Source organism: Phaenicophaeus curvirostris, chromosome 8, assembly GCF_032191515.1.
Source record: "Phaenicophaeus curvirostris isolate KB17595 chromosome 8, BPBGC_Pcur_1.0, whole genome shotgun sequence".
In the NCBI taxonomy this organism is placed as follows: Eukaryota; Metazoa; Chordata; class Aves; order Cuculiformes; family Cuculidae; genus Phaenicophaeus; species Phaenicophaeus curvirostris.
Genome location: NC_091399.1, coordinates 16,166,482 through 16,185,525, shown reverse-complemented (window position 1 = coordinate 16,185,525; position 19,044 = coordinate 16,166,482). Strand labels below are relative to the sequence as shown.

Sequence of the window (19,044 nt, the reverse complement as noted above, 5' to 3'; positions counted from 1 at the left end):
TTTGAAATCACTTTGAGAAGATCATTAAGATGGTGTCTTATTTGAAAGTCTAATGGAGCTCTTGGCTGAGAGACCCAACAGTGAGGATTCAACCACTGAACTTCTTAATATAAAAAGGTGAAATTACTTATGGCAACAGAAATCAGAAATAATGCCTATGGAAATAAATAAGATCATCTCATTTTTTAGCAATAGATGCAAAACAGAAATGTCACTTTTAATTCTAGATACAGTTACAACATAAAAAAATAAATTCTAAAACTAAACCCACCATTCCCACTAATTATGTAGGTCAGATAAACAGACTGAAATATAAATATAAATCTGAATTAAACACATCAAATCTCATCTCGGTGTACTTTCTTTTTGCAAATGTTTTTACTCAAAGCAGTCCACATCTTCTTCTGTGAAGAATATATATATGCACAGCTTCTAGAATCCTATGATATCCTCAGTATTAGCAGAAAGAGCTACTCCTAAGATATGATCTATATGGATTTGTATAATAGCAGCAAAATATTAACAGTACAGTATCATTTGCAATTAAGAGTCACAGCATCATCTAGTGGTCAAATACAAAAAGCAGAATTCAAAGTGAATTATCCATTGATTTGGTACTTTATTCAGACAGAAAAATTAAAAGCATAAAGAAAATGTCTACTGACACTTCAGGGAGCATCATAGGTGAAGCCCAGGAAAGCAGTTACCTAGCTTAAGGCTTTTTAAAAAAAAAGTCTACTTTCTCTTTTTTTTTTCACCGAAAAGAAATCTGATAAACTACACTAATTGAGGATAAATCATGTACTCTTGTTTTTTATATAACTGTATTCAGATAAACTCCACATGGAAATAGATCCCTCCATAAAATGTACAAAATGTACAAGTGAAATGACATTTAGCAGTCATCGTGAGGTCTCTTGGAGTTTATATTTATGCCAACACGGTACATAACAATTCAATTCATCACCATGACTGAAGCTTCTGTAACATGTATACCTGATGCTAGCAGTAACAAATCTCTTCTTTTAGGCAGCATTCTGGTCCTTGTGACCTTATTTCTAAAGTGACTTTGTTACTCTACACTATTCATATTAATATGAAGAAAGTTACAGGACTGCCACCACGAAAGCCAATTTTTCCCCAGCAGTTCTGCCATTTATGTCTCAAAGCTGCTCTTGTAGTTTCCTTTTTTTTCTTTCAGCAATTAAAACATTTTGTCCTGAGGCTTCTAAAGCTCTTAACATATGCCCTGCTTGCTTTGCCTAGCTCGCAAGAAATAAAGCAGAAAAAGTACCTTTTGGGAACTGAGTCTGAATAACATGCAATACTGCCTAGAACTCCAATATTTTTGATCTACAGAGTTGTTATTGCAATAATGACCTAGTAATATAGGATGTTACCCTCTAGGCCAGTAAATACAGTATTGCTGTTACTAATAATGAACCAGAGGCTTTCACTGAACTTGCAAAGCCTCGGGACTGAAGCATGTCAGACTTGCTTTGCTTGAATTCATGAAGACCTGTCTGGAGCTTTGTCTTAACTTGTTTAGATGCTACATCAATTTTTCTTATCAGGTGGCTATTCCCAATTTCATTAACTTTTGTTTACCTCTGTACTGAGAAAGCGATTTCATATGAAATGTAGTAACAAGTAGTCATTCTATATTGGATGAGATATTTATCACTCTAATGCATTAAGACAGGCCAAGCATGACAGCAGAGGCCTTGAAATCAATGTGGCACATGGAGACATTCTTATCAACCTCTCATTTTGTCTGTAATGGTATGTAAACATACAAGAGCAGTTGTAGAAACTTTGTAGAAACTGGAGTTCTATACAGTATTTTCAGTCTGTATTTTGAGTCTATCAAGGAAAAGTAGAAGCAGATCTTACTCAGAGAACCAGTCAAACAGTCCTGGCTGCATGTACTACAGTTCTGCAAGTCACTGTTTGTACAGTTACAGGTCAGTTGATTCATGTGGAGTTCGAGAGCTAAGATTGTACCCATACTTTGAAATTACTTTAGCTTTTTCTTGACATCTCTGCCAAGAATAAGGTTGAGCACCCTGCCACTGGATATTTTTTTGATACACACACTTCTACTTGTGATGAAGCCATATTTGAAAATTATATGGTTTATTTTCCCTTGTGGTCCTCATGCTCTTCAACAGAAGAAATATATTTCCTTATCAGCCAATCGATAGAATCTATTCTGCACCATGATCCACAAACTGAGTTCTGCTTTAAAGGATGCAATGGCAGAACAGCAGTCAGCACTGATACCATCCTGAAGAGCTAATGCTCAACAGATCAGCATTTTTGGTATTTTGAGAAAAGGCATACACCAACATATAATTGAAATGCAATGAAATTTATGTATAGCTTTAAATGGCTTTTTTTTTTTGTGCCAAAGACTTGGTATACAAATATTAAAGTCACTACACACTTTAAACATTGAAGTCAAAGTAATGATGAATTAACTATATGATGAATTAACTCTGATTCACAGGTAATAAACATCTTGTACTAGACAATCTTTGATAAAAACAAGTCTCTCTTGATGACCTTTGAAATAAGGCAGAGAATATATAAATTAAAAAAACCCAACAAACCAGGATGAGAGTGAAAGAATTAATTTTGACAAGAGCCAGATTTGCAGCTCTGGAGAACTAAATTGATATTACTGTGGATATTATCATCCTAAAAGCCATTTGCTTGTTATACATTCATCTTTCTGAAGGAAAACAAAGATTCCCCCTCCCTCAGCTGTTTTTTTATCACCTACAATTGTTCCTCACATAGCTGTAGACATCATTCCACAAGGCAGGAGGCAGGATAAAGGGAGAATGGCAGATTGCAATTGCTAGATCTTGTGGTGTCAAACAGCTTGGTAAAAGTATTACAAAACATCCATTACTTCTGGAATGGCAGCGTATAACTGAGTGCGCAGGCTCCTCATTTCAATATAAGGCAGCATGTCTGAAATCTCACATCCCAATGATCTATAATGAAGCTATACTTGCAGATAAAGCATTGATTGTATTTGGTGGAAAAAGACAGCATCTTGGACAGAAGTATAACACACAATAAGCATGGGTCCTGAACCTGATCGCCTGGGAGTAAAAAAAACAGGCACTCAGCTTATGCAGAGGTGTATTTTGTGCTTTCACCTGAAAGGTTGTTGACACCTGTTTTAAGATGTGAAATACAACACCTTAGCTTTAGACACGTAACCTGAGAATGGACTTTGAAAAATGATGAAATGCAGCATGTATAGTAGATCTTCCTCTCAACAAATTAAGTGAAAGGTAATTTGGTTTGATTGACATCTCAGTGTTAAAAGTAGCAGTTTACTATAAAGAAGTGGTACACTAGATGGTTTCTTACTTCTATGCTACAAGACATGCTTAAGCATACAAACGCTGTTTCAAAATTTGGTGGAGTAGCTGAGGGAACTGGGGCTGTTTAGCCTAGAGAAGAGGAGGCTGAGGGGAGACCTTATCCCTGTCTACAACTACCTGAAAGGAGGTTGTAGAGAGGTGGGTGTTGGTCTGTTCTCCCAAGTGATAGGTGATAGGACGAGAGGGAATACCTTCAAGCTGTGCCAGGGGACGTTCAGATTGGACATTAGGAAAAAATTCTTCACTGATAGGACTATCAAGCACTGGAACAGGCTGTCCAGGGATGTGGCTGAGTCACCATCCTTGGAGATATTTAAAAGAGGGGTAGATGAAGTGCTTAGGGATATGGTTTAGTAGTGGACAGGTACAGCTGGCCTTGAGGATCTCAAATGTCTTTTCCAGCCTAGGGATTCTATGATTCTAACGTGTACTGCAGATACAGGTCCCAGGTCCATTATGACTCTTCAAAGAAAAGAAGGAGCCTTGAGGTCTTTATGGATTGAAGGCCTTATTTATTCTATTGAAAGATTCAATAAATGCTCATTCTCTATTCACCAGGTACACTGCACAGCCTACAAAACATATTTTCTCCCCAGAGTGCAGTCCCACAGATTGGGTCGCCCCCTGAGCTCTCACTGCCCAGTGGAAGGCCAAGTCTTTCAGACTTCGCACAGCTGCACCAGGCTCTATGGTTCTGTCAGATCCAGAGCCAGTAGCAACAGTGATCTAGGCAGGTGGTGTTTTTGCCAGCCTGCAACCAGCTGATGAGATATGGCAAGACCTAAGCTTTCATTAGCCAACTTCGGGGAATTTTTTCCCAGTTTTGATGTCAAAGCTTCAGGCTGAGAAAAAGGGAAAAAAACCCAAACAACCTGCTTTGGATCAGTATGTCTGTTTTCAGTAGGAGCTGGTTTATACTCACTCCTCAGGCTACAGCATCCCTCTCATCCCTGTAGGCACAGTGTGTCATTACAGCTCTGCTTTGCCCAGGCTGCTTGCCTCTGCCAGACACTCAACAGCTGCTTTCCAGAAGCAGCACATTAACATCTGTGCCAGGAAAATCTTAATCCCTTGCCATTCAGATAAAGTGGCAGAAGGAAAAACTAAGTCTTTTCAGGTATATGCTAGTGAGAACTGTATGAGCCAAAAATGTGTGCTTGCAGCTGTATCCTGGGCTGCATCAAAAGGGGGGTGTCCAGCAAGTCAAGAGAGGTGATTCTGCCCTCTACTCTGCTCCATGAGACCTCACCTGGAGCACTGGGTTCAGTTCTGGAGTCCACAGCACAGGAAAGACATGAATCTGTTAACAGTGGGCCTAGGGCCACGAAGATGATCAGAGGGTTGGAGCATCTGCCGTACAGGCTGAGAAAGCTGGGCTTGGTCATCGTAGAGAAGAGAAGGTTCTGGGGAGAACTCACAGCAGCCTTAAAGGGGTCTTCAGGAAAGCTGGGGAGGGGCTCTTTATCAGGGACTGCCGTGACAGGACGAGGCAGGGGGATGGTTTTAAGCTAAAAGAGGGTACAACTACATTGGACATTTGGAAGAAATTTTTTTCTGTGAGGGTGGTGAGGCGCTGGCACAGTTTGCCCACGGAAGCAGTGGCTGCCCCATCCCTGGAGGTGTTCGAGGCCAGGTTGGATGGGGCTTGGAGCAGCCTGGTGTCCCTGCCCACGGACAGGGGGTGGAACTGGATGAGCTTCGAGGTCCTTTCCAACCCAACCCATTTTATGAATTCCATGAAGCTCCTCCCGTTAAGGGCAGGGAAGCAGGCACACATCCCCTCTCTCTCTCTTATTTCAGATCGTTATTTCAGATCGAATTAGGGCGGATTTCCTCTACCACTTCCCTGAGGCGTCACCCCAGTGACGCACGGCGCTGTCCGAGCCGCGGGCACCACCGCACACCGAGGGGGCGGGCGGCGCCCCGCACACTGCGAGGTCCCACCCGGCCCCGGCGGGTCCCGAACCCGCCGCCCCGCGGCGCCGCTAGTCTCGCGAGACTCGGGGCGCGGGTTCCGCCCTCGCACGAGCCGCCTCCTCGCTTCCGGGCGCGCTGCGATGGCGGCGCCGAGCGGCGAGGAGGCGCGGGCGGGCGGCGCGGGGCTGGGGGCCGGTCCGCCTCCACCCCCCGGCGTCCCGCCTCACCCCGGCGTGGCCCGGCGGCGGGGCCGGACGCTGCTGGTGCGGCACCTGCCCGCCGAGCTGGCGGCGGCCGAGAAGGAGGACCTGCTGAAGCACTTCGGGGCGGTGTCCGTGCGCGTCCTGTCGGACCACGGGCGGCTGGTGAGGGCCGGGCGCCGCGCCCTTAACGCGGGGCCGAGCGGGGCCGCGGGGCGGGAGCCGGGGCGGCGGGGCAGGGGGGCGGCCGGCGCCCCGCTCGCCTCCCTGCGGCCCTGGGCATCTTGCCTGTTGGGAGTAAGGTTGTGGAAAAGAGGTGCGGAAATGTCTGTTGGTAGGGTGCAGATTCACGGGGCTGTCTCTCCAGGTCTTTATTTTAGCGTTTTTCTTGCCCTAAATTACAAAAAATAAAAACATAGCAGCATCTGTCTGGTAATGAATGCTGCTTGGAAGGAGCCTCATATTCCTGCAGAACCGCAGGTAAATGATGTGCTCAGCTTGTGTCAGGCTCATGCTCTCTTTTATAGGATATTAAAAATACCGACTTTCTAGTACTTAAAGGGCGCCTGCAGGAAAGCTAGAGAGGAGCTGTTTATCATGGAGTGCAGTAATAGGCTGAGGGGGAATGGCTTTAAACTGAAAGAGGGGAGACAGGACAAGAGGAATGGCCTCAAGCTCCACCAGGGGAGGTTCAGGCTTGACATTAGGAAGATATTTTTCACGGAAAGTGGTCATTGGGCACTGGCAGAGGCTGCCCAGGGAGGGGGTTGGGTCACCTTCCCTGGAGGCATTTAAGGCACGGGTGGACGAGGTGCTGAGGGGCATGTTTAGTGATTGATGGGAATGGTTGGACTCGATGGTACTGTGAGTCTTTTCCAACCCAGTGATTCTGTGATTCTATGAGATTTAGATTAGATATTAGGAAGAAGTATTGTAGTCTGAGTATGGTGAGGCACACCTTGCCCAGAGAAGTTGCGGATGCCTCGTCCCTGAAGGTGTTCAAAGCCATGGGTCTTTGAGCAACCCCATCCAGTGGAAGGTGCCCCTGCCCATGGCAGAGGAGTTGGAACTGGATGATCATTAAGGTTCCTTACAACCCAAACTGTTCTATGATTCTATGATGGTGACTCTTCTGATAGCTGCTATTGTAACTATTGACATTTTGAGGTTTTAATACTGAATCACGTAGCGACAAGTAGTTAAGTGTGTTACAACAAATTTAAGTTTAAGGTGAACTGTGTATTCAGTGAGGGCTTGGTCTATTTTGGAAAGCTTAAGGTGTTTTAATACTTAAAAAGTAAGAGGAAATGTTAATTAGGAACCATTGAAAGTGTCAGAGCATTACGGTAGCTATGACTTTTATAGCAGGAAAAGTGACGCTTTTAGGAATTGCTTTGGTGATAATACTCTACTCAGAGGTGCTGAAATATATGTTCCTTTATGAAAAAAGGTATAAACTTCTTTGTCAATATACTTCCTTGCAGATTAGGATGGCTTTTGCTCTCTAGAAGAAAACAAAAAATTATTTTTTTATATTCCTCAAATTACTGAACTCCTGCCTTAATTTCTTAATGGATAAGGTGCCTGTTCTAAATTCTTAAGAAAAAAATTCTTCAGTACTCCATCTTTACTCCACGTAGGACTTAACTGACTCCTGTCTGGAAGCTCTTAAATATGCAAACTTGTATCCACTAATTACTTGTGGATATATTTTTTACTTGCAATTTCTTACCATATTTATTTGAATTCTCTATGACATTTTTTTTGGTTTGTTTTTTTTTTTTCCAGAAACATACTGCATTTGCAACCTTTCCCAGTGAAAATGCAGCTGCGAAGGTTTGTATTGAGTTTGTTATTGAATGTTTTAGCAAAGTGCTTTTCTGAATTGTCAGTTGTACTCTGGAATATTTTACACATCATCTGGTACTCATTGTTGGGGTAAAAAACTACAGAGCAACGTAACATTAGAGTTCTTTTTCAGGTAGTGCTTGAAGGATTTGAAGAAATGAATACTTATGTAAAGTCATAAGAAATGTTGGGTTAGGGCTTATGGAAGTTGTCTTATACAACACATCACTTCCAGGTCACAAAATTACGTGGCTTGGAACTGATCATGGCCTTGTCTAGTGTGTATGTGCATTTACATGTTAAGTATAAACCAAACATTATTTACTTGTCTTCTGCATAATTACGTATTTGCCATAAAATTCAGACATAGTGATGTTCTCAGTTCAAGACTGCCTTGAATGCCTAATTTTGATAAGAAAAGCTACCATGTTAATGGGGGACATGGATGCTAAAAAAGTAATACTAATCATGCTTTTGAAATACGAATTTGGTAAAAAGCCTGTGTCCTCAATTTCCCTCTTTAACCCTGGGTCTTTTTGGTGTTGCTTTTATTTTTTTCAGTTGATGCTGTAAAGTAGTGCTCAAAGTTACAAAGATTATCAGGTGAACAGTGGTGAATTTAGGTTGCTCTGTGCGAGCTGAGGACAGTTATCGGCCCATCATGCTCTAGATGTGCGGAATGCTGGAGATGCCTAATGTCTTTGTTAAGAATCTTGATTTTAAAATTCCCAGCTATTACTAGCCGAAGCTCAATGAGTTTGTACTTCATGAGCAAGAGATTGATTACTTGAAATCACAGTGATTTACTAGGCTATGTAATAAGTATCATATTTATGGCTGCAGGCTCACTACTGTGTTCAGTTGACGTAAGTCTCTTCAGTGGTTATAGTTGTGAGCTTTGTCTTCCTGCTAGCAGGAAAGAGGCTGCCAAGGCCTCTTTGAAGGCAGAAACGGTGCAGAACTGACTGTGTAGTGGCACAGAATTACCTTAAAGCAGCAGGGGCTGCATCCTATTGCTAGTTTGCCAACTGAAGAAAAACAGTTATGCTTTGAAATAGTTCTGATATTTTTCCTCTTACCTTTCTTTATTTTCTCCATAATTATTTGAAGGCTTTGTCAAGACTGCATCAGCTGAAACTTTTAGGCCACACCTTAGTTGTTGAATTTGCGAAGGAGCAAGATAGTGTGCAGATAGTTAGCCAGCCGTCTGTCTCAGAGAAGTGTAACAGGTATGTGCATATTAATTTAGTTTCTATGTTTGTGGTCAAGGAAAGGATATTCTGTATTCATGATACTTTTGTAGTACTGTGAAATCAAGGGATAAATCATAACCATTTAAAGTGTTAACAGGCAGGTTCATATTTATAGATGAAGTGACTGTGTTCCATCTGTTAGTATTATTGTGTTTAGTATAATCATGTAATAATTCCCATTCTTATTCCTATAGTTGCTAATATACTAATGAACAGATCTTCCTGTTCATTGTTCATTTATAGAGCAAGACTCTAGTCTGTGTAAGCCGACCTCTGTATTGTGCAGGTTCACTGTCAGAATTATAATTTTCTTTTGCTCTTAAGCAGTGCGTGCAATAAATAATTGCTCCAAATCAAGAGCCTGGCAGAATTGACCCCTGCTTGCATAGCTGTATAAGACTATACTTATTATAGCTACTGTCTTCTAGGCTGGAGTTGATTTGCATATATCTATGTGAATCATGAGCAGAACAAAGCTGTCTGAATAATTCTTCAAATAGTTAAAGAACATGTAACATTAAAAAAAAAATCCTGATGATAGTAAGAGTAAGAACTGTGGTTTCCATTGTATCATTAGGCTTTCAAGTCTACTTGTGTCATATGTATCTAAGTGATAGAAACTATGTGATAATGCTTAATTAAAATAAATTTGGAGGTTTTAAGTTATTTATTCCACTCTGAATGTGAACAAGTCAATAATTCAACTTGGTTTTATACAGTCTCTGAACAGAGAGTAAGAGTTTTTGAATAGGAAGCAACATAATTTTAGTTCTTTCCCTGTGAGAAAATTTAAGTCAGAAGTGTTTAAATATAGGGAGATTTACTTAAAGCTGCATAAATATTTATGTAAACCTTAGATGTCTAGCTCCTGTGAGTGTCTACAAGTGTTAATACTTAATTAATGAAGTCGTTGATAAAAATACTATGCTAATCTATATCTTATGTTTTTAATTTAAGACATTAAACACATTTCATGTGTTATGTAAGGCAATTAAATTTTGTCTTGTTTTAATTAATGCTAAATTACTTTTCAGTTTAGAAGAACCAGTGAAAGAAGAAGAGAAGAAGGAGCCAAACTGTGTTAAAATAGAGAATGGAATTGCACCCAACCATGGGTTAGTGGGTTTTTTTGTCTTAAACTGTAGCAAAATATGATAATTATTTTTGAAATAAGAGTTATGTTGAGCAAGAGAGAATGCGATAAGCTGCATTTTCTCTTGTTCTGTTTTACAGAATACTACTGTTCTGTATGCATAGCTATAGGAATTGTCACGCAGATGAAATTGTATTTCAAGTTTAGAACCCTCACAGTTGAGTAGCAACTGACGCTTTGAGCCATGAAGTTGCGGATTGCATAATAGCCTTCTAGCACAAATTCATTGCTGTCTCAGGAAGAGTTTAAGGACTGAGTAGCTTGTCCCAGTGTTAATACTGTTGACTTCTAGTTTTTCAAAGGTTTCTTATTTTTTTCCACATTTGCTTTTTTGCATACGTGAAGAATAAATTTCTTTTTGGGTTAATAAACTCAGCACTTTGATCACTGAATTTGATGTTTGTAGAGCGTGCTATGCTGTGCCTCTGTGTTTGGACATGTTGATTGTTTTTGTGTGCTTTAGGCTTTCAGCCTATGTTGGTACTTTCATTATGCTGAAGCTCAGTAAGTCTGTCGTGTGTTAAGGGATCGTTCTCTCATGTTAAAACCATAATGTAAGTGGCCCAAAACTGTTTTAGGGAAAATAATGCTTCAGTTGTAATGAATAGTTAAGCCTTTAGTAATCATTAAATGTTATCAGTCATTATGTCACAATGGTGCTAAGATTCCTTGGTTTTAATCTTTTTTTCCTCAGCCTCACCTTTCCCATCAATTCTTGCCTCAAGTATTTGTATCCACCACCTTCAAGTACAATTCTAGCAAATATAGCAAATGCCTTGGCAAGCGTGCCCAAATTTTATGTCCAGGTAAGTCAGAAATGGCAGAAAAAGAAAGTGTAAAAATGAAAACATCTTGGTTTTCCTCTTTTAATTATCAACAGAAATACTTTTTGTCACACTAGATATTAAGTTAATTTTCTCGTGACAATGTTAATTTCTTGCTATGTTGAAATAGTAAGATTTCATTGATCTGAAGTAACTGTTACTTCATTGACACTGAAAACTTAGCTTGATATGTTCTTCTTAATTAGATGTGACTTGAGTACCTGGAATTTTATTCTGAGAAGATACTTTACTTTTTTTTGATTGCCTTTTTTAGGGTGTTGCTCATATTTACAATTAGCGTTGGATATCAAGTGCAGGCTTTTGTTTAATAACCGATGTAATTGTGTCTTCATTAAAACTATACTGATTTACACTTGCCAGAAATTATAGTCTTATACCTAGCAAGGAAGTATTTTCATTTTTGTATTTATTTAAAGGAAATCTTACTTATTGTAAATCATTTCAGGTACTTCATCTTATGAATAAAATGAATCTTCCTCCACCTTTTGGACCAATTACTGCTCGCCCTCCCATGGTAACTTTTTAAATGTGTTTTAAGTACCCTAAAATGGATTCACAATTCAAAATATTAGCAAACATGGTAGGAGATCTAAGTTCAAACGTAAAGTTGGAGAAATCTCTAGAAGATAGCAAATTTTGCTGTATTTCATTGGGTAAGATATGCATGTTAGTCTTCTAAACAAGTCTGTTTTACGCTTCAAATAAAGAAATATATGTGTATGGTAGTAGCTGGAATATTTCTAAAAAGGAGCGCCATGTTACAGATACAGGAAATAAAGAAAACCATTAGCTCATTGCCTTACAAAGGTGTGTTAAGTTTTTATCTGTGTGTTTCTTTGGAGTTCTGATTAGATTCAGATATTTGGTGAGGTTATGCAGTTCTTTTGGATTTGACTTGCTCTGTTCCAGGATGTTTTTTGAAAGAGGCAGGGTTGAGGGAAACCAGCTGAGGCAGAGCTGGTTTTGAAGACAAATAGAAACACTGGCTCTGTAGTCTGTGTTCTCTGAGAGAATAGATAGAGTAGTTTAACTGACTGCCAGTGGAAGGTAGAACATGTGAGGACCTGCATTAATAGTGATAGCTTACATTATTTGGATACAGTGAAGTTGTATTTCACTAAACTGTGTTTGCCTTAATGGAGCATCTGCCTCTGGTAAGAGGGGAGTTAGCTGGTAAAGAAAACCATGATATAAATCAATCAAATAAATGAATTCACACTGCTTTTCTAGGAATAATTTTATTCATTGCCTCCTTTGGACCAGGATACGCATTGTGATTTTAGTAGTCATGCAAAGTGTAGTAAGGAGAGAAGCCAGTCCTCAAAATTCCTAGAGAAGTTTCTAAAAGGCACGGAGTATTTCTAATGCCAGAAGTCATTAGTGCCTTATGGAACCAAGGATATGCAGAACGTAGCTGTTTAGCGTAGTAAGATTGTTGAAAGTAGGGCTAGAGATCATTTTGCACATAGGGCATTTCTTATATGGGGTTTTTGCAGTCTCAATGAAAAAAGTAATTCCTTTCACAAAGCTCTCGCTCCATACAGAAATAGAACTGTAACTTTGATAAGTAGTGGAAGGTTCAGTGTAGAAACTGAGGTTTAGCTGCTTAGGCCTCCTCCTATATGTTTTGACTGCGTTCCTCTCAGGCAAGTCCTTACAATTGAGTACAAACTGAAAAGCTAGGGCCATGGTTGGTTTTTTTTTAACTGCTCAGATTGAAAGAATGAAAACTTTCAGTTACACTTCAGAAAGCAGCAATTCTTGTGGGATGTTATCATTGGTAATGTAGTTTAGCATATAAAACGCTGTAAACATACTTCAAAAAATGCTTCTTGTCATCTTTTAATTTATTGCTTTGACTGTTTTTATTAAGTAAAACATGATATGCCTGTTTTTTCTTGAAACATTTAGTTGCTCCTTTTTTTAAACTTTTTCTCATATAATTAGTATGAGGAATACTTACCAGTGCCTGCACCACCACCCCCAATCCCACCTTTGCCTCCTGAAGAACCTCCTTTGCCTGACGAGGAAGAAGAGCAACTATCTAGTGCAGAGGAGTCAGAATATGAAAGCGATAATGATGAAGAAAAGGAGAGGTATGTATTTTACAGCCATTTGCAAGCATTTGGGGTCTTATAAAGTTTTATTTTTACTTTTCTAGCTTTTAGTTCAGCAAGTGGTGGAATCTGTTAACATTTGTGATATATAGATAACCTTTCTAGGTGCTTAAGGAAGCTCCAGAGTGACTTTTAGAACAGAAAACCAGTACTGTTTTGAATCACAGTAAGAGAATGAAAATGGCTAAATGGTATGCAAATTATCATTTGTTCCCATGTCTAAAAAAAACCAAAAAACCCAACAAAACAAAAACTTGGAATGAATAGAGTGCAGATAGAAGGAAGAAATAATTATCTTGTTTCCTAGTTTCTTCATTTTTCCACATCTTTACTGAGTGAACTACTCAGCCTGAATCTTAGGTGCACTCTGACTTCCAAAATGTTCTTTACACATCAGCGTGTGATTACTAGGAGTAATATTAATAGGAGATTATGTGTACTGAGGATTCTCTTGCAGTTTTGGGACTGAATTGCATCATAGCTGTTTTTTTTTTTATCTTTAAATTAATACTAAATTAATTTTCTTTAGTTGCTGTTTAAACTGAAAAGTAAATCAAAGTCCTTCACCTGCATTCAGAAAGAGTACATGGATTTGGAAAAAAGGCACTCCTGAATGGAAGTAATATTCTAAAAAATGGTTCAGCTTAGGGCTTCTTAGCAGTTTCACAGCTTTGATGTCGAAATCAGGTGCATGCTTGGGGAAGGAAGGGTCGTCATTGAATTCATTACAGTTCTGATTGATGACTTAAGTGTTCTATCTATTTGCTGTGTGTGTTATAGTTTAATGTAGTTTTGGTCTTAAGGTAGCTGGATTTATAACTGTGTTCTGAAAAGCTGTATTTCAGGGGCTTTAAAGAAGGGAGAGAGTTTTCAAAATAAGTATTTTCAAATAAACTGTAAACCACTTTGGTTCTTTTTAAAATTTTGTTTAAAATAGAATGACCAAGTTGATGGAATTAGCAACCCTTCAGCCTAAAAGACCAATAAACACAAAGAGGCGTGGTGTTAGAAAAAAGCAAAGAATTAAAGACTTATTGAATGTTCCTGTCTGTACTCCCCACAGGTTTGTATTATTTCTGTGCTTTTAGTACTTTTTCAGATTATTCCTTTTACTAAATGACAGTCTGTGTATCATGTTTGCTTAAGTATTGCTGTTCTAAAACAAACATTCCTGACTGATATATAAACTTAGTAGTGAAGTTGGTCTTCCCTTATCCTCATGCTTGAATTTATTGCTCTAAAGGTTCAAAGTGTCATGTAATTGAACTCAAGCCTGCTCAACAACCCTTATCTGTAAAGTGTGCCTGGTTCCAGCTCTGTGTTTCTCTTGCTATCAAACTAATAAAAATCCCTCTTTCCTAAAGCAAAACAATTGCGCATCATGGCCCTCACAGAAGCAATCTGGATTTATTGTTTGAAATAAGTCTTAAAATAAAAATTTGAAACACAAAATGAAAGGTGGTACTGGAAGAATAAACAGTGGATTTTGTTTTAAATAATTTTGGGTTTTGCAAGTGCAATACTATGACACAGTAGGTACCAGTGTAATACTTCTGTGTGGGCATGATCAGTTGTGAATGCATTTTTACTAATAGCTGCCTTCTTCCTCCAAGTGATTTATTTATATAGTATACATATATATATATATGAATAGTGTGTGTGTGTATATATGCAGTATATAATGTGAAAATATGTATATTTTCTACAGTATGGGAGAGCAGCAGCAAGTCCAGTTATTTTTTGTAAATTAACTTACTGATAGAGGTTTCCATAAGTACCTGCCCATAACGTAATATTGTATGTAATACTTGGTTCTGTTCTCACTACCAGTCATAGCTACTGTATTTGCAGTGTTTTAATCAACTTGAACTATACTGGGTGAAATTTATGAAGTGGAGAACTCATGTATATGTCGTAAACAACAGTACAAAATCTGTCTGGAAGAAATCTTGTATTTGACAATGCTTTTATAAGTGTTTGACTCTAACTAACATGTTCTTGTTTTAAACAGTAATTTGCATCCTACACTGTCACCTTCAGATGTCTTTGAGCAGCCACAGCATGTAGGTCATAAAAAAATTGAGTTCCATATTACTACTGACATCCCATCTGTTCTTCAGATAAACTCAGAAAAAGAATTAAAAAATGGTAAGCGTTCATAATTCAGTTGTGGTTTCAGTGTAGAGGGCTGCTGAAATTTAGGCAAGGGAATTATTTTTTCATCTTTTGTATTGGAGCTTTCATAAACAGTGTATATGGGGTTTAAGAACAACTGGCATCTTGTCTGCATCTGCTCTTTTTCCCCCATGTTAAAGCCCAGAACTCTGTGCTTTGTTACAGTATAGGGTCTAGAGGACTATAAAGGTCTCTTTCTTTCCTATGTGTTCTGTGTTTATGGTGAATTGCACTCTTTTAAGGTGTTTTTTATCAAATGTTGCAAATGCATTCTCAGTATTGTGTAATGGAATGTACCAAGCTAATTTCAGATTTTCCTTTTCCAGCTCTTAGAGAGCAGCATTCAAGTGGTTGCCAACACCTCCTCTGTGATGCACTGATTATCTGCTATAAAAATGCTGGCCAATAGTAGCAATGAGGCTGATGGTTTCTTATAGGGTTATGGTCAGTCTGCGTTTCTTGGTACTCTACAGTAATACACGGTTTCTTTGAATGAAAATTAGATATGCCATTGAAATGAATATGGGCATGAGCAGCAAGGCTATTTTTTTTCTTAACTGGCACATTCCATTGTGTTTGTTTGCAGTACAGTTGATTTTATAGGACAATATAGAGCAGGTGTGTTTGTCAAACCAGGGATTAAGACATGTCTTTAAGGATATGTTTGAATTGCTTTACAAAGTCTACTGTATTAAAATATTACTGAAAGGAGAATGCTCTTCTGCTTGCTGGTGATAGTCTTGCGAATAAGCATACAGGCGACTTACATAATGTGTTGAATTTCAGACATTTGTGCAGCCACAGAAGAAATCAATAATACAGGCTTTGGAAGGATTTTCCCAGCTCCTAGTTCAAATGATAAAATGGAAACTGAAGAGGAGGAGGATGAAATCCCATCAGAATTTATTTCTAGAAGGGATCTCGAAAAAAACAGACTTTCTAGAGAAGGTATAACTGAGAATAAATTATCTATTAATAACTCTTTGATTTATTGCAACTAATGGTTTAAATATTTCTTTCATTAATTGATCAAATTTAGTTTTGCAAAAATATTTTTTGAGCAAAAATACAAAGTAATGAGCTAAAACATTGTCTGGTTTTCTGTCTTCAAGAAATGGAAAAATTTTCTGTTTTCAAAAACTATGAGCCGGGTGATCCAAATTGCAGGATTTATGTGAAGAATTTAGCTAAACAAGTTCAAGAAAAGGTAGGCAGACAAGCAAATTAAATATTTATCAAAAGAGCTTTTTATCAGCCTTCGTCTTACACCTGCCATTTAATTTCAGGATCTCAAGTTCATTTTTGGAAGATATGTTGACTTCCAGTCAGAAGAGGAACGAAATATGTAAGTTAATTTGATATTAGGTTCAAATTAAGCCATTTATGTCAACTTAACTTCTATAATACTGGTGAAAATTTTGATTTAAAAACTGGTCATCCCTATTTTTTTCTCTATTCTTCTACATCTTTGTCCTTTCCTTCATAAATTAAAAATTAATTTATTCTGAAAATCTTAATTTATCAGAAGTACAGAAATAAAATTATTTTTGAACAATGTCTGAAGGCACTACTATTTTACTCTTATATTTTCATTACAAAATTTACTGTTTATTGACTGACTGACACAGAATGATCAGTGAAGTTGCGAATGTGTATCTGATCATTTTCCATATGTCGTATTTACTACAGTTGCACACCAATTTGCCAGCCTGCAGTCTATTGTTGCTTTTTACTACATGGTTCCCCCAGGCAAGATGGTCTCCAGTGACATAATTACTGCTTGTAGGCTCTACTTCCATTGCTGCTATTTCTCCAACTTGAAACATGAGAATTATATTTGTACTATGAAATATGAAAGTGTGGCTAAATGAGTAATTCCCAGTTCTCAATTTTGCCTCTAGGTTTGATATACGATTGATGAAAGAAGGCCGTATGAAGGGACAGGCTTTCATTGGACTTCCTAATGAAAAAGCAGCTGCTAAAGCTTTAAAAGAAGCAAATGGATATGTCTTATTTGAAAAACCCATGGTGGTTGTATCTTTTTCTTGAAACATTTTGTTACGTTCTTTGTAATCTGACAGTCCCTAGTTTAGCTGTTGACATTCTACTTATTAGAAATATATAGAAAGAAGAAATACCTTAAGAAATCCAGGCAGTGTAGCATAGTGTGCTATTGTCAATTTTATAGTTGAAAAATTTACAGAAGCAGCTATTCTGGAATAGGAAACTAAATGTGTTTTGTTTAAGTCAATGAAATTGAGTTCTCTGGTTGCACTTTCATCCTGCAAGAGCAATTCAAGTGAATTTAGCTTGTATGAACATTTTATTTGAATTAAGAAGACTTTTTGTCTTGGCTAAGCTTGTGTTTGCAGAATTAAGAATATAAAGAAATGTTCCTGTTGGGGTCAGTGGTCTCTATTTAGACTGATTCTCCAGCATGAACTGTTGCACTGTCAGTTACTTTTTAGGCCTGTGTAACATGAGAACTCCACACTTTTCAGTTGTGTTGGGTTTTTTTTTTGTTATTTTGGGGTTTTTTTTTTGTCTAAGTTTTAAAGCTCTTTCTGTCCTTCCATATTTTTCGTCTACATGTTTCATAGTTTTATTTAATTTTCTTTGTACTCTTGTTCACCCGGGCCGTAGTTCTTTTTAGCCTTTTTTCCTCCCAAATACCTACTAAGATATGAAAGTTAGGGAATTAACATGTAAATATCAAGCATTTATCCTGCTGTAGTTAATCTGTTTTTCATCTAACCTGATCCTGGTTAGTCCTTTACTTAGTATTGTAAAGTCTTGTACAGTTTCTCTTAACATTTTTTTGTACTGCATATTGGTGAGGTCCTAATCTTGGACTAATAGACACTAGTATTATGATTCTTAATACTGTAGTAGAATTGATTCACAGTAAAGGCTTTTAAACTAACTTTTGCTGAAATAATAGCTTTTTGCTTCTTGATTGACTTCTGTTTATCATTGAGAGTTGTAGTCCTTAACAGAACCTCAGCAATTTGCTCGTTCAGCTAGACCAAAGCAGGATGCCAGTGAAGGGAAAAGAAAAAAGTAGAACACTTCACAAGGTATGGATTCTCTCTCTGAAAATAAAAATAAAGAAAATAGGCTGAGAGATTTTGCTCATTTGTATTGCTGGATATTTGTTTTTATTTATTATCTTTTTAATGGCTGCTTTAGAAATAGGGTTAGTGGAGTGGAAACATTCTATAGAATTTTCTTTTCTTAAATGTGCACTTATATCAGAAAACCAGAATGTAAGGTATATAGTTGGTGTAAGTTTAAAATGTTGCTTGTTCATTTAGTTAGAAACTCTTGAGACTGCCATTTCCATGATCCTGATAGCCTAGAGTAATTGTCAGTTTCTCTGATCCTTAATCTGGGAAGCTAGGGGGAAATTACTCTGTAGAATCTAACCACTTACCTTTTAGTAATTTTCTGGAACTTTGGTTTTGAAGACAATTTGCTCTTTTCTTCTTCCTTTACGTCCCTGCTATTATTAAGTGATCCTGAAGAACTGTTCCCTGCAGTAAATTCACTTCTGCTAGCTCTGTAACGGACCTTTGCCTTTGCTAACTTTGGAAAATAGGATCTTAGTACTGTTGCAGCATCCTTTAAAATTGCATGATTTAAGAAAGGATATGTATCAGAAAGTGCTACTTAATCTGCGATGATAAAGGCTTCCTTTGTTGTAGAATACATAGGGTCCTGATTTTTGACATTGTCAAAACTTGATGGGGAAAGTAACTCTTAGTAGAAGGTAATCACTATTTAACTTCATTTCCTATCACATAGCTTTACTTCCCTACTGTTTACTTGAGGTATTTGCTTTACATGAGAGTTGATTTTGCTTAAGTTACACTAATGAAACTGTGAGGGTTTTGGTGGCCGAAAAACATTTGAGTAGTGAACTGTCTGAAATCAGCACATGAAGTAACTGGTGCAAGAATTAGGAGCACTTATTTCTCAGTCTGCACCTTTTGGTAGATGAGCTAGCTCAAATTTAAAGAGCATTTAACACATTTACAAATTACAATTGAGCATCACTCTGCTTGTGCCTGCACCCAAGACCAAATGAATTTAAAGCTTGGGCTGAATGCTTCCCAAACACTACCTAATCCATGAT

At 38.0% G+C, this 19,044-nt stretch overlaps 1 protein-coding gene across 3 annotated transcripts in view; it reads left to right on the top strand.

The window, feature by feature from the left end:
- Window positions 1-5,443: 5,443 nt before the first annotated feature.
- Window positions 5,444-19,044, top strand: part of RNPC3 (RNA binding region (RNP1, RRM) containing 3) — a 205,674-nt gene continuing 192,073 nt past the window's right edge. For all 3 annotated transcript variants that reach the window (XR_011337878.1, XM_069862582.1, XM_069862583.1), the window contains exons 1-14: window positions 5,444-5,683; window positions 7,307-7,354; window positions 8,477-8,595; window positions 9,654-9,734; window positions 10,467-10,578; window positions 11,063-11,131; window positions 12,565-12,713; window positions 13,672-13,797; window positions 14,746-14,882; window positions 15,696-15,857; window positions 16,022-16,116; window positions 16,196-16,254; window positions 16,811-16,943; window positions 17,914-17,986. Coding sequence is in view for 2 of the 3 variants with exons in the window: in XM_069862582.1 (XP_069718683.1) it covers window positions 5,459-5,683; window positions 7,307-7,354; window positions 8,477-8,595; window positions 9,654-9,734; window positions 10,467-10,578; window positions 11,063-11,131; window positions 12,565-12,713; window positions 13,672-13,797; window positions 14,746-14,882; window positions 15,696-15,857; window positions 16,022-16,116; window positions 16,196-16,254; window positions 16,811-16,943; window positions 17,914-17,973 (1,575 nt within the window). In the remaining variant the exon portion in view is untranslated. The remainder of the gene's footprint in view (window positions 5,684-7,306; window positions 7,355-8,476; window positions 8,596-9,653; window positions 9,735-10,466; window positions 10,579-11,062; window positions 11,132-12,564; window positions 12,714-13,671; window positions 13,798-14,745; window positions 14,883-15,695; window positions 15,858-16,021; window positions 16,117-16,195; window positions 16,255-16,810; window positions 16,944-17,913; window positions 17,987-19,044) is intronic.